General features: G+C 38.3%; 1 protein-coding gene across 2 annotated transcripts in view; it reads right to left on the reverse strand.

Annotated features, from left to right (window-relative positions):
* pkhd1l1.1 (PKHD1 like 1, tandem duplicate 1) overlaps positions 1–13,851 on the reverse strand; it is a 73,080-nt gene that overhangs the window by 8,231 nt on the left and 50,998 nt on the right. For both annotated transcript variants that reach the window (XM_022667340.2, XM_022667339.2), the window contains exons 58-73: positions 13,643–13,772; positions 12,750–12,923; positions 11,960–12,063; positions 11,705–11,828; positions 11,247–11,368; positions 10,695–10,785; positions 10,453–10,601; positions 9,533–9,655; positions 8,635–8,746; positions 8,408–8,524; positions 7,610–7,775; positions 6,272–6,504; positions 5,922–6,089; positions 5,096–5,253; positions 4,828–4,963; positions 3,558–3,899 (exon numbers count right to left, since the gene is read on the reverse strand). In XM_022667340.2, coding sequence (XP_022523061.2) covers positions 3,558–3,899; positions 4,828–4,963; positions 5,096–5,253; positions 5,922–6,089; positions 6,272–6,504; positions 7,610–7,775; positions 8,408–8,524; positions 8,635–8,746; positions 9,533–9,655; positions 10,453–10,601; positions 10,695–10,785; positions 11,247–11,368; positions 11,705–11,828; positions 11,960–12,063; positions 12,750–12,923; positions 13,643–13,772 — 2,449 coding nt within the window. The remainder of the gene's footprint in view (positions 1–3,557; positions 3,900–4,827; positions 4,964–5,095; positions 5,254–5,921; positions 6,090–6,271; positions 6,505–7,609; positions 7,776–8,407; positions 8,525–8,634; positions 8,747–9,532; positions 9,656–10,452; positions 10,602–10,694; positions 10,786–11,246; positions 11,369–11,704; positions 11,829–11,959; positions 12,064–12,749; positions 12,924–13,642; positions 13,773–13,851) is intronic.

Genomic DNA, 13,851 nt, shown 5'->3' on the forward strand with positions numbered 1-13,851 from the left:
TTCTTTTCCAGAATCTGTATGGCCTGTGTGTCCTGTCTCGACCGTGTCACAAGTTTCTCATTACGATAGGGCAAAGTATCTAACTGCCACAGCCTTTTGACATGGCTGAGTAACTCCGAGGGATCTGAGACAATGGTTGTCAGAAGGCACTGCTGAATGGGAAGGCTATACTTCAGCAACTTAGAAGGGCCTTGAAGTGACCATCCCAACTTGGTCTTGACTGCAGCTGGCCCTCCAGGTGGTCCCAGACGGACAGGCTCAACTGGTGTTATAAGGTGTGGATGGTCTGATCCTATGAGTAGAAGGGGTTGTGCACAGTCAATGGGCTGGAGTGGTAGGCTCTTTAGATGACGATATAGTCTCTTGAGAGCGACAACGGGATAAGTATGGGGTGCCAGGCCAAGCTCTTTTGCTGTAAACGCCCTGTGAATGTGGAATGTCTTACTTGGTTGGTGAGCAGGCGATACTGAGAATGACACTGTAGCTCCATGAATGACACGCACATCCTGGCGCACAGTTCGCAGGGATAGCTCCTCTGGAACTCCTTGCAGTCCAAGCTCTTGGGCTGCCTCATACAGCAAGATGGTTCGCTCTGAGCCATCATCTAGCAGCGCATAGGTATCTAGGGAGGTGTCACCATGTTTCAGAATGACACGACTCATTTTCAGTAGCACTTTGCTGCTGCCAGTAGGTCTGTCCACATAAAGGGTCTCAGCTGTAGAACTGAAAGGTTTGGCACTCTCTGAGAGCCCAGCAGTGTTCTTTGTGAAGGTAGCAGTCTTGTCATTCTGCCTTGTGTTCACCTCATGAAGGACCTCTAGATGGCGCTTGTCGCATCTCTTACATTTAGCCTTCAATGTGCACTCAGTTGACAAGTGGTCTCGTCCACATTTCCAACATCTCTGATTGGATCGAATCCATCTTTCGACTTGCTCTCTAGTAAGGATCTTGAAGTTGACACACTGGTTGAGATAGTGTTGAGTGGTATTACAAAAGGGACAGAATTTCTTGGGCTTCTCAGGTAGCCACTCTGCACTGTTAGACTGTGTTTTAGGCTTAGACGGGCAGACTCTCAGCTCACCACTATGAAGAACTGTGGTGGACCTGATCTGGCGATTCTTGCACTGCTCTTTGTAGCTCTGATGTCCCTTACTTTGGTAAACGCTTAGTTGAGCATCATCCACCTGCACTCTTACTTCATATTCCAGCCATGCTGCAAGATCTAGAAGGGTAGGAATGGGTGTTCTAATGGGATTTACATACCTCCTGAAACTTGCTCTCAAGTCGTGAGGCAGCTTGCCCAGGAGCCTTGAAACGTGTGAACCACACCATAGCTCAGTCTGTCCACTGCTTCCAAGCTGCTCCAACATGCCAACCAAAGCGCGCACCTTAAGTGCAAATTGACGAAAAGCCTTAGCATCGCCGGCTCTTACGCTAGGTTCCTCCATTAGCTTAGAGATGCGCTGAAGTGCAAGCTGGTGTGGCTGACCATACAACTCAGTCAGAGCTTCCATAGTGTCAGAGTATGGATACCGACTGTTACTATAAGAGTCAGCAATAAGCAATGCTTCTTCAAGCTTTAGGTGATCCAATAAGACCTGGAACTTAAAGCGCTCTGTGGAATCAGCAGGAAGTAGGTTTTCAAGAGCAACTTTGAGTCTGGTAAACTCACGTGGATCTTCATGGATAAAGTCAGGAATCTTTGGTTTAGGTCCCCGGTAGGTGAACTCTTGCTCTATTGGAAGGCGTCGATGATGACGATCAGGTGAGTAAGATGGTTCACGGTGTCTCTGTCTGTGATAATGACTGGAGTCATTGCCTCTTGGTGTGGTGGATCTATACTGGCTTGACTGGTCATGATGATAGTCAGCAGGTGTACTCGTATAATGATATGCATGGGACGGTGAAGATCTGCGAGGATGATTCGGATGCTTGGCTGAATCAGGAATAGGGTCGTTACGTAAAGAAAGTCCATGTTGTGGAAGTAGTTCACTGCGGTGATTTGTCTCGCTGCTCTGTTGTCTACTTCTCTGTTTATGGTCATAACTAGGCCTGTGCTCTAATCTTTTGATGCTTTCGGTTATTTCTTCAATCTCAGCTTGTTCTGTTGTGTGCTGCACATTGCCCTGAATTGGTCTAGATGCCGATGTGGGCTGTGTACTGCACATATCCAGCTGATCTTTTGAAAAGGTATCAAGACACTGAGAGACAGGCGAGCTTGATCTGGAGGATGTGGCAGTGGCTCCGCGGCCATAGGACTGGGAATGCAACATAGCTCTCCATTGATCCTGTTGCTCTTTCATTTCTGCTAAAGTGCGTCTCAGGAGTGTGTTCTCTTCAGCGAGAATATACATGCACTTCTCTACTCCTGATGACTTTGATCTATCTGCATCTGGGTCTTCATTTGTTGTGGGTGACTGACTAGGCTTGGTATGACCACTAATCTCATCCTTTCCTGCGTTTGACATGTTTAAGCTGCAGAACTTGCCAGCATCCGGCTCGAAGGACCATGAAAAAGATTGTGATTATATATTGCTGTTTCTCTTTTTTCCGGTGGCAACCTCTGCAGAGTGTCCAGTCAGAACACTAGTCGATTTGAGTTGTTCAGAAAAAGATTTATTCACTCTTCACACCCGCAACACAGTGTTCACAAGCTGATTGTAATATATCAGATAGCTGAGTAACATCTGGTAAGAATCTGAATCTATGATAGATTGCATGAGCTTAGTAGCATAAGTAGTAATGTGTTAATGTGTGTGGTTCTGAAAATAAAGAATGGGAAAATAATTGACTAGTTTCTCTCAATAAGCTTAACTTAGCAATAGCTGCAACAGTAACTTTTATCACACAATTCACATATAAATTAGTCTTACATAGCTAGTCCTTAGCTTAATGAAATAAGGTATATAGAACACAAATCAGCCTGAACTTAGCATGATCAAGCAGTACTGATGCTAACAATAAGCTAAATAACGCATTAGCATGCTAATCGCGATTAGCATCGATTAGCGTCTAGTAGCTAACATCACAAAATAACAGAAATATGCTCAGTGCATCTAAATAACAGAATGAGTATTACACTAAACCAATATGAATAAACTTATAGTGGCTAAACTCACCATTTGATGCACGCACGACACATTGTCTAAATAGAGAGTCAGCCTGCTGCTGCTCCACCTTGCCCCCTTGCTGCAACTGGCAATTAGGGACCTAGAGGGCCTTTCAATGATTAACATAGGTGGCTAACCACCTGCCTGACTAAAAAAACTGACAAATAGTATGGCAAACCAATAACAAACCAAAATCACAGCTGGGCTTTTGTACACTTACACAATGCTTAGTAAGGCAGAACGTCTTATCAGAGAAGAAAATAAGATTTATTGCCTTACATTTAGAAAATTTTACTTGCTAAGATTTAGTTTTTTTGCAGTGCAACTACATGTATTTATTTTAACTTTTTTTGTCAGTATGGTGGGTGTTTAGGTCAGACTGCTTGTATGTGTGTGTGAGTGTGTGTGTGTGTGTAGTATGTGCGTGTTCTGCTGATAGTTCCTCACCGCTGGTGCTGTTGGTGGTGGGCTGGTTGGTAGGAGGTTGCTGGATGGCGACCTGCACCGTGAGGCCTGCGGCGCGTCTCCTCCTCGCCGAGCCCTCTCTGATGATTTTGGAGATGCGGATCATGTTGGCGGGAACTCGGAGGAAGGCGGCCAGATTGGCGATGAGTTTGTCCCCGAAGAACTCGGCCTCGGTCATGGCCGGGAGGTTGAAGGCGATGAAGAGAACCGGAGACGTGCGGATCTCCACAGGGGTGGAGCCCTGCACCAGAACGTACAGCATCTTATAATCAGGATCGAAGAAGTTGGAGCCGATCGGGGAGCTGAGTTTGGGGACGTACTGCCCTAAAGGATGGAGATCATCAACAGCAAACCATGAGTTACCATTACATTACTGATTTTATCATTTAATTTCTAATTATTACCCCCATTTTCTGCTCAATTTACACGGGCAACTACCCAACCCACTCATTAGGACTCCACTCATCAATACCAGGAGGAGTTCTGATAAATCAGCTCACAGATGCAGCCTTGTGCTGATCCACATCACCCTAGGAGTGATGAGGGAAAAGAGAGAGGGCCATTTACTGTACTGTACCCACCCAGAGAGAGCAAGGCCAGCAGCTGATGGCAAAGTGCATGACCTGGATTTAAACCAAAGCGATCTCCTGATCTATCCATCTTAACCAATATACATGATTTTTTTGCATTATTCAAAAATGTATGTGTTTGTTAAAGTCTTGCATTGTACTAGCCTGTGCTTCTTAAAGAAATATAGATGATGACACATTTTCTGAGAAAAAAAAGCATTATTTTTTTTGATGAATATTTAAGCTTGATTATTAAATAAATATATAATTAATTATTCTATAAAGTGTGAATTTTTTGTTTACTGTAATGAAGCTGCTGGAATCTTAATTTCTATCCATCCATCCAAATTAATATACATAATATTTTGCATAATTTAAAATTTGTATGTGTTTTTACATTTATAAATAAAAAAGTAAGAACATGACACATATTTTAAAGAATATTAAAGATTAATTATTAAATATATATAATAAATTACTATATAAAATATAATCAATCAATTGTTTAAAAACAAATCTGTTGTGGTTTATACTCTGACGCTGTTTCTGGTTGTATTTCTGGTTGTATTTACATTTAACTAATATATATATATATATATATATATATATATATATATATATATATATATATATATATATATATATATATATATATATATATAACTAAAGTAATGATGTTGTACCTGTGTAGGTAGGCTCCAGCAGGGTATAGTCCGTTCTCTGAGAGTTCCACTGCGCGTTGGTCGGTGCGACGAGCTGTTTGTTCACGTACACGTCTAATCGCTGAGGATTTGAGTAAAACACAGCGACCACAACACTCTACAAACAGAGGATAAAAAAAACAAACCACCAAAAACATTAACGATCCAAACCATCAGCTGATTCTTCAGCATCATTACAGAATCATCAGTGTATAAAATACTTATTTTTCTATAGCTCTAGCTGTAGTACCTCAGTGGGTTTAGCATTAAGGAGCATGAGTCTCAGTTTCTGAGGGGAGGTGCTGGTGAAGAAGACGTCGTAGGACTTGTTTGTAGCTACAATGCTGTGGAAGAGGGACACTCTCTTTTGGCAGGTGTAGCCGGAACACCAGCCGTGGTCCTGCGGGCCTGTTAAAAAAATACAAGATTTTATCATATTAAATATATCAGTAAATGTCAAAATATGCAGTCATACTAAAATATTTTTAAATATATCTAATATTAACATAGATCTACAGTCGTGTGAAAGAGCGTTCAATAATAATTAAACATGTAATGCAGTTTTTTTTAATGATTTTTATTATTAAGGGTGAAAAAAAGAATCCAAACCTACATGGCCCTTGTGAAAAAATGTTTAATTTCTCTAACCACAACCAGGCCTGATTACTGACACACAAGGTTTTAAAGCTATTTCTAGAGTTTTGGGACATTGAGAGCCATTATCCACAAATACAGAAAACGTAGACACAGTGGTGAACCTTCCCAGGAGTGGCCGGCCGGCTGACCAAAATTACCCCAAGAGGGCAGCAACAACTCATTCAAGAGGTCACAAAAGACCAGGTAAAAATGGTGTGCCGAGACAAAACCACTGCTGAGCTGAAAGAACATTAAAACTCGTCTCAATTTTACTAGAAAACATCATTAGATTAACTCTCAAGGCTTTTGGGAAAATACATTTTCTGTGGACTGACGAGACAAAAGTAGAACTTTTGATAGGAGTGTTTAAATGCTTGATTGCAATTGTTGCTGATAAATGTGCAATAACCAGTTATTGGGTATAAAGTCCAGTGATTTACCGTTCAACAGATCAATATAGCCGCTTCCCAGCACAGCGACAGGAGAGAGACGCCTGGTTTCAGAGTCCGAGTCCAGACTCTCGATCACGAGCATCCTGTAGTTCATGGAAAAGCACTTGTAGGCCTGCCAAGAGCTCATATATGTGCAGCTCGAGTCCCGGATAACACCTGCATAACATCCATAAATATAACTTACACAGAAAATTTATCCTTTTTTTTTTTAAATATTGTGACTTTTCCAGTTGTTTTATGACCATGAGAACCCTGAATTTAAGACTTCTTAACAATCTGCAGATACCCTGTGTTTAGGTAAATGTATTAAAATCTATTTTAAATAAACCCCCCCTCACCTTTGTTTGGTGCTATCTGGCTGACGGGAATGCGGCTGCCGTTGAGGGCGGTGAGCATGACTTTGGGGATGCGGTAATCTCCGACTCCGTGCCGGGGGTCCCCGTTCCACTCGTACTCAGACTGGGGAACCACAGCTCCCACACTTCCCAGTAAAGTACCATCCAGATCAACCAACAGGCTCTTCTTCTTCCCATCACAGTCCATATCCACACAGTCTGAGGGGTTCACCTTACTGAAATAAAACGCAGGAAATCATAGGTTATGATATGACAAAAAAAAAAAAAAAGTGACAATTATACAGTTTCTGGAGTGCGTTTTCCAAAAGTGATCAAAAAACGAGTCAATTTTGCATGGGTTTCCCAAAGAGCTTCGCAAAAAAAACCCTACAAATGTTGATTTAGCACTTCCAAATATACAGTATCTATTCACTATTCACTATTATACTCAAAAACAGAGAAATGCATTGTATTCAATATCATTTTATATATTCTGAAATCCAAATAGCAAACAGATGTACTTAGGCATTGTAAAATACTGTTAAACACACAAATGACTAAATAAATAAAAATATCAAAAATATCTATATTGATAAAATTGTTTTCTCAGTGTTTTAAAAGAGTTCCTGGAGGTTCTAAACAACAGTTGTTGCTTTTTAAATAGACTAAAAAGAATTAAAATGAATTAAAATCATGATTAATTTCTTTAAATGCTGAAATTTTCCTGTATTATTGGAAGAGAGACAGTAACAATAGTGGAGAGAGAAAGAGAGAAAATTCAGCACAGTGGCGGTGTGTCGACAACTTCATTGAAGTGTGGATGAATCTTTTAAAATAGAGCCAGACTTTAGAGCATATCCGCATTTCTGTACACATTTACATATACAGCTCTGGAAAAAATAAGAGAGCGCTTAAAAATGATGAGTTTCTTTGATTTTACCAAATTAAAAACCTCTGGAATATAATCAAGAGGAAGATGGATGATCACAAACCATCAAACCACCAAACTGAACTGCTTGAATTTTTGCACCAGGAGTAAAGCAGCATAAAGTTATCCAAAAGCAGTGTGTAAGACTGGTGGAGGAGAACATGATCCCAAGATGCATGAAACAAAACTTTGATTAAAAACCATCAGGATTATTCCACCAAATATTGATTATTTCTGTACTCTTAAAACTTTATGAATATGAACTTGTTTTCTTTGCATTATTTGAGGTCTGAAAGCTCTGCATCTTTTTTGTTATTTCAGACATTTCTCATTTTCTGCAAATAAATGCTCTAAATGACAATATTTTTGAGAAAGAAAGTCTCAATGAAAGGCTTTGCTATAGTAATACCTACCCCACATTTGGTCGATGAATGAAGGCCTGGGCGTTCTCTGTGCAGTCACTCTTGGTGATCCTCTGAACATAAATAGGGTGATGTAGATCCTCATTTTCTGGATTAGTTAAAAACATGAAGTTGGTCTGGCTGGAGCACACGCTCTTAAACCCAACAAAAGTGGTATCTGGAAGATAGAAATAGAAAAAAATAAGTTAAGCCACACAGGGTGTACTTTTCCCATTGTTACGATAGCAAAGAAACACTGACACGCCCTAAATCAAGCTGCAACATCTGCGGTTGATGGCTCACCTATTGATCACTAAAATAGGGCCCAAACAGTTTAAAGGGAGAAGACAGTAGGTACAAATTTAGGGATCTATATATTGCTAACATGGGTATGGATGTCTGACTGTTGACTGTTGTCAGGGTTTTAATCGGTCAGTGGTGCACCTGTTTTTTTCACAGCTAAGATAGCAATACATCAGAAATTTACCTGAACACACCTTATTCCCAGACCACCACGCCCATCAGTGTAGATATATTCATAAACTCTATTTCTATTGAACACTATTTGAACAATGCAGGTGAAGAAATGAAAATAGACTGTTGGTGGGGTGTAAGATAGCAATGAGCATTTCGACATGCCTTGTGCAGGGTGTAAGATAGGACCCACTGGACACACAACGAAGGTAGAGACGGCTTTTATACGATGTTAAATAGGGAGATGAGGACTTGAGGCATGTTTCTCCTCACAATTTTTGTTATTTCATAACTAAGAAATATATATAAATATATAAAATACATTTGAAACCTTACCAGAGACAGTCACGAGTCCACTGATGGCATTGTAGCTCATGAGTCCATCAAAAGCTTTGACTGGAGCTCCATTCTGAGCAGATTCAAACGTTGGCCAGGAGATTCCAGACCTTCCGCCTGACAGCAAATATCATCATGTTCAGCATTCAGATTATAAATATAATCAGATATATTGATATAATGAGAGTTTTGAACGTTGTTTTTATATTTATATAGCAGAACTGTACCAGTAAGAGGCCGAGGAGACCGACCACTTGAACTCAGAACCATGTTGGTTCCACCCAGAGGAATTCCATCACTGCAGTCGAAGTCTGGGCTGCTGCCGACAATTAAGGCATTCTGTAAAAAAGGAGAAGAAGGAGAAGAAGAAGAAGAAGAAAGCTTTAGATAGTGCTAATTTATCCCTAAAATACCTTTCAAATCTGTATTAACAGGGGCTCAGTCTCTAGCTCACCCCCAGCTAATGATGCAGACTGATAATCAATCAGTTACACTGGAGTGAAGGAGGTTGTATTAAAGATGAGGTGCTAGACTAGTACTGTCTGTGTGTGTATCAGATAATTAAGTTTTAAGTAACTGAGTAATTAATATGTAAAAATGCAAATGTGTAAATATGTAAATTTGTAAAAAAATTAAAAAGTAAATGCCTAAATATGTAAATGTGTAAATTTGTAAAAATCTAAATATGTACAAATGTAAATATATAAATGTGTAAATGTGTAAATTTGTAAAAATGTAAATGTGTACAAATGTAAATATGAAAATATGTAAAAATCTAAATATGTACAAATGTAAATATGTAAAGTGTCAATTTGTAAAAATGTAAATGTATAAAAATGTAAATATATACAAATTTAAAATTGTAATTGTGTAAAAATGTAAATTTGTACATATGTAACAATGTGAATATGTAAAAATATTATTTGTAACAAGGTAAATTTGTAAACTTGTAAAAATGTAAACTTGTAAACATGTAAATGTGTATATATACGTGTAAATGAAAGTAACATTATTATAACAGTAAGTCTGCTATCTGTGAGAGTATAGAGATTATATAGAGATATAGATAGAGATTATATAGAGAGAGGATATTCTATAGAGAGAGTCTGTTATTAAAACTCTTACCTGTATCAGTACAGTTTTATTGGAATATGCATGGGTGACTGATGGCGGCTCATAGATCAGTGGCATGATTCCCATCCCATTATCAACCAGAGTCACATTAGAAACGATTACACTCATGGAAACCTGAAGAAGAAAAAAAAAATTTCCTAAACGTTTCATAGGATATTTATTTTTGTGTCACTGTCCAAATACCTATGGACATAATTGTGTCAGTAATAAATTAGACTGAAATGAAATATTAGAAAATAAAATTAGATTTTCTTAATGTGTTGAAAATCAGCACTGGAGCTCGAGTTAAAGGATTTCTTTTTTTAATTTTCAAATACTCATATAGAGGACAAAAACACTGATGAATAGTCGAAGATTAAAGGTGTCCTTCCACTAAAATCCCCTTTTTTTCGTCTATGTGTTGAAATAGGATCTCCGGTGGATTTGGTGTTTTACAGACACAGACTCTAAGACTAGGTCAGTGGCTGAACTGCACTTAGCAGGGCATTATTACACATGTTGTAAAGTAGAATATAACATTGTAAAGACTGTTATTAGTGTAAAATTGTCTTTATTTTTAAAACGTTTCTAACTGTTGTCCGTCTCGCTGCCTCCTGGTGTCGCAGTGCTGTTAGCCAATCAGAGGTAATATGTTTGCATGTATGAATATTCATGAGCAAGAACCGAAATCCTATTGTTTCTCCACCCGCCCACTCCTCCACTGGACTAAAGCAGTGTTATACCGGATCACCGGAGCACTTTATATATTTACTTTTTTCACTAAAACAACCAGCTCACAGGGCGTTCATTCATACTAGAGACACAACTAGACATTTTAAAATAAATGAAAAAAATGATGGAATGAGATCTTTAAACTGAATAGGAACTTAAAAAAAGACTGTAAAGTACACCTGTATCACCATTGATCATACCTGGAAGTAGATGCCAAAATCATAACTTCTCCAAACTGTGAAGCCCTGGATATGAGAACAGCCAGGCAGCCCATCCTTATTCATAAAGACCCCAAACAGACCACCATGAGCCTCATTCTGCTGCCACTGGGCCACACTATTGGACTGACCTGCAGACAGAGCAAATACAGGTTATATGTGAACAAATACACCGTAAACTTACTGTAAAACACAGTAAATAATACACTGCAGGTTTACATTACCTGGACATGGTTCTCCATTGATTCGGAATCCAACTCTTTCATAACCAGCAACAATATTTCCCTGAAGAACTACATTAGTCCCCATATTTGCCTTTAAAAAAAGAACAAAATACATTTTAAATGTTTTTTATACAATTTTACTTATAATTTTTTCCCATTTTCTCCCCAGTTTATCTGGCCAATTGTCCCACCCAATCATCTGCTACTCAGTGCTATATCCCCTTATCACTAGGGATGCTCCAACACCAGGAGGGTGCTGATGCTGTAGCATTGCCGAGTAGCATCACAGCGCTAACGCTCGGAGGAAAGCACAGCGACTCGGTTCTGATACATCAGCTCACAGACGCAGCCTTGTGCTGATCCACATCACCCTAGGAGTGCTGAGGGGAAAGAGAGAGCACCATCTACTGTACTGTACCCACCCAGAGAGAGGAAGGACAATTGTGCTGATGGCAAGCTGCATGACTGGGATTCAAACCCTGGGATTCAAACGCTGTTTATTTACTCTCAGGCTGCTTTATAAGATATTTTATGTATAATTCCTCTACACACCTCAATGGCTGCAGGCCAGTTGAAGTTGAAGGCCTCTGTTCTTCCGTTGTAAGATCCAGGCCAGAGAGTCAGAGTCACCAAATTCCTCCGCACCACAACATTGTTGCCCCAGACTCTGATTCCTTCCAGAAAAAAACATCAGTTTAATTGCATGTAGATCTGGGCAAAATATTGAGATTTTCAGAATTTCAGATTATCAAAATATTTTTATACAAGATAAAAACCTTGACGCAAAACCCGACTTTTCAGCCAAACACATCTCAGAAAAAAAAAATATATATATATACATAATATGTATATATATATATAGTATATCGCCATTCAGAGAAAAAAATGGAGATATATATTGTATATAACCATTCTGAGAAAAATAATGCCAAGATCTCCTATACGATCCTATGAGAGTCTATATTCTCTTATTTAACTTTTACACAGTTTGTAACAGAAAAATCTCCTACCTTCTCCCACAGTATGATAAATTACGCTGTCATCAACAATCAGTTCATCTGTTCCAAATATTCCAATAGCAGGAGAAAAGCCGTGGTGGAAAGAACATCCTTTAACATAGGATTCATTCTGAACCTGGAAAAAATTCCACTTTACTAACACAGAACTGCTTAACCCCAAACAGACAGATATCACTAACTCCACACAGATCACCTGCAGCTTTTTAACAAGAAAATCTGTAAATGTGAGATTTGAGATGATCTTACTGATCCGAGGTCGAGGAAAGCCAGCGAGTATCGAGGATCAGAGTAATCTGTCCATCCTTCCTGGCCAGTGTGGTAAAACTCCACATTCCTGATCTGGGCCTTTCCTTAAGGAACCATACAATCATATTCATGCAATCAGTATTAATTATTAATTTGCAATATTTCAAAACAGATTTAAAGGTTTTATACATTTTTATCCTACTTTTCTCCTCAAATTATCTATGCTAATTATCCCCCCCACTCAGCTGCACTCTTCCTATCAATCAATCAATCAATCAATCAATCAATCAATCAATTAACAAACAATCAATCAACCTTTATTTAAACTCGGAGTACATTGAGAAAGACCCTTATTTGCAATGTAGCCGAGCCAATACACAGGATATAAAATATATATAAAACAATTGTTTTAAGATATAAAATTAAGAATATAAAAAATAATTAAGTAAGAATGATAAAATCATAGGTAATAACAATATAAGACATAAGAACGCAACTACAGATGAATGAAATAAAACTAAGAAGTAAATATATATATATATATATGTGTGTATTAAGCAATACATAAACATTAAAACACTGAATAATAATCTAAGCAAGTTATCTAAGCGATTTATCTAAGGGTTTTATGTGTTACTTTGTGTGTTGGTCTAACACTTAAAATCTCAATAAAAGTAATTTTAAGATTGTGGTTGAAGGGTGACTAAATACTTTTGCAAGCCACTGAAAAAACAACAGCTAGCGTAATAAAATAAAGCATTTCCTCTCTACGTAGTAAAAAGTGACGTACCTCTGTATGTGGCTCCAGCGTACGAAAAGGTGCCAACCAGCACCCGGCCTCCGAATGACTGAGAAAACAGCTGTGGATAATCCTGACCAATGATCTTAATATTCCTGCTCAACAGACCCACTTCACCCGCCAGCCTGTAGCTCTGAGACGTACCGCCCACTGAGTAGTTTCCTCCTATAGAAACAAACATATTCATAGTTAAAGGTGATTTATTAATGTACATCTCTGGAAAAAAAAACAAGAAAGCACTTAAAAATGATGAGTTTATTTGATTTTACCAAATTAAAAACCTCTGGAATATAATCAAGAGGAAGATGGATGATCACAAGCCATCAAACCACCAAACTGAACTGCTTGAATTTTTACACCAGGAGTAAAGCAGCATAAAGTTATCCAAAAGCAGTGTGTAAGACTGGTGGAGGAGAACATGATGCCAAGATGCATGAAACAAAAACTGTGATTAAAAACCATCAGGGTTATTCCACCAAATATTGTTTTCTTTGCATTATTTGAGGTCTAAAAGCTCTGCGTCTTTTTTGTTATTTCAGTCATTTCTCATTTTCTGCAAATAAATTCTCTAAATTACAAAAATTTTATTTGTAATTTGGGAGAAATGTTGTCTGTAGTTTATAGAATAAAACAACAATGTTCATTTTACTCAAACATAAACCTATAAATAGCAAAATCAGAGAAACTGATTCAGAAACTGAAGTGTATATATATATATATATATATATATATATATATATATATATATATATATATATATAAAACATTTAAACGGTTTGGCAGTATTCATGTAATAGATCTGTGTTGAATTTTGTTTCATTATCTAATCAAATCAATAACATGCTCTTATTGTGTGGTAGTGTAACCCACGTCTCTGGACTCACCAATGTGTGTGTAAGTCAGCGGCTGATCCAGGATCAGTGTGCGGTTGTTGGCTGAGATGGCAGTGATGGTGCGGGTCTCTGTCTGCGCCGGGTCATAACTTGTGGTGGATAACACAATACTGTCCCCAACCTAATAAAAAATAAAGCATATTTTAACAATAAAACATCAATGAGTTCTGATGCTAAAGACAAAACGACATTATTTTCAC

Source organism: Astyanax mexicanus, chromosome 3 (genome assembly GCF_023375975.1).
Source record: "Astyanax mexicanus isolate ESR-SI-001 chromosome 3, AstMex3_surface, whole genome shotgun sequence".
Classification (NCBI taxonomy): Eukaryota; Metazoa; Chordata; class Actinopteri; order Characiformes; family Acestrorhamphidae; genus Astyanax; species Astyanax mexicanus.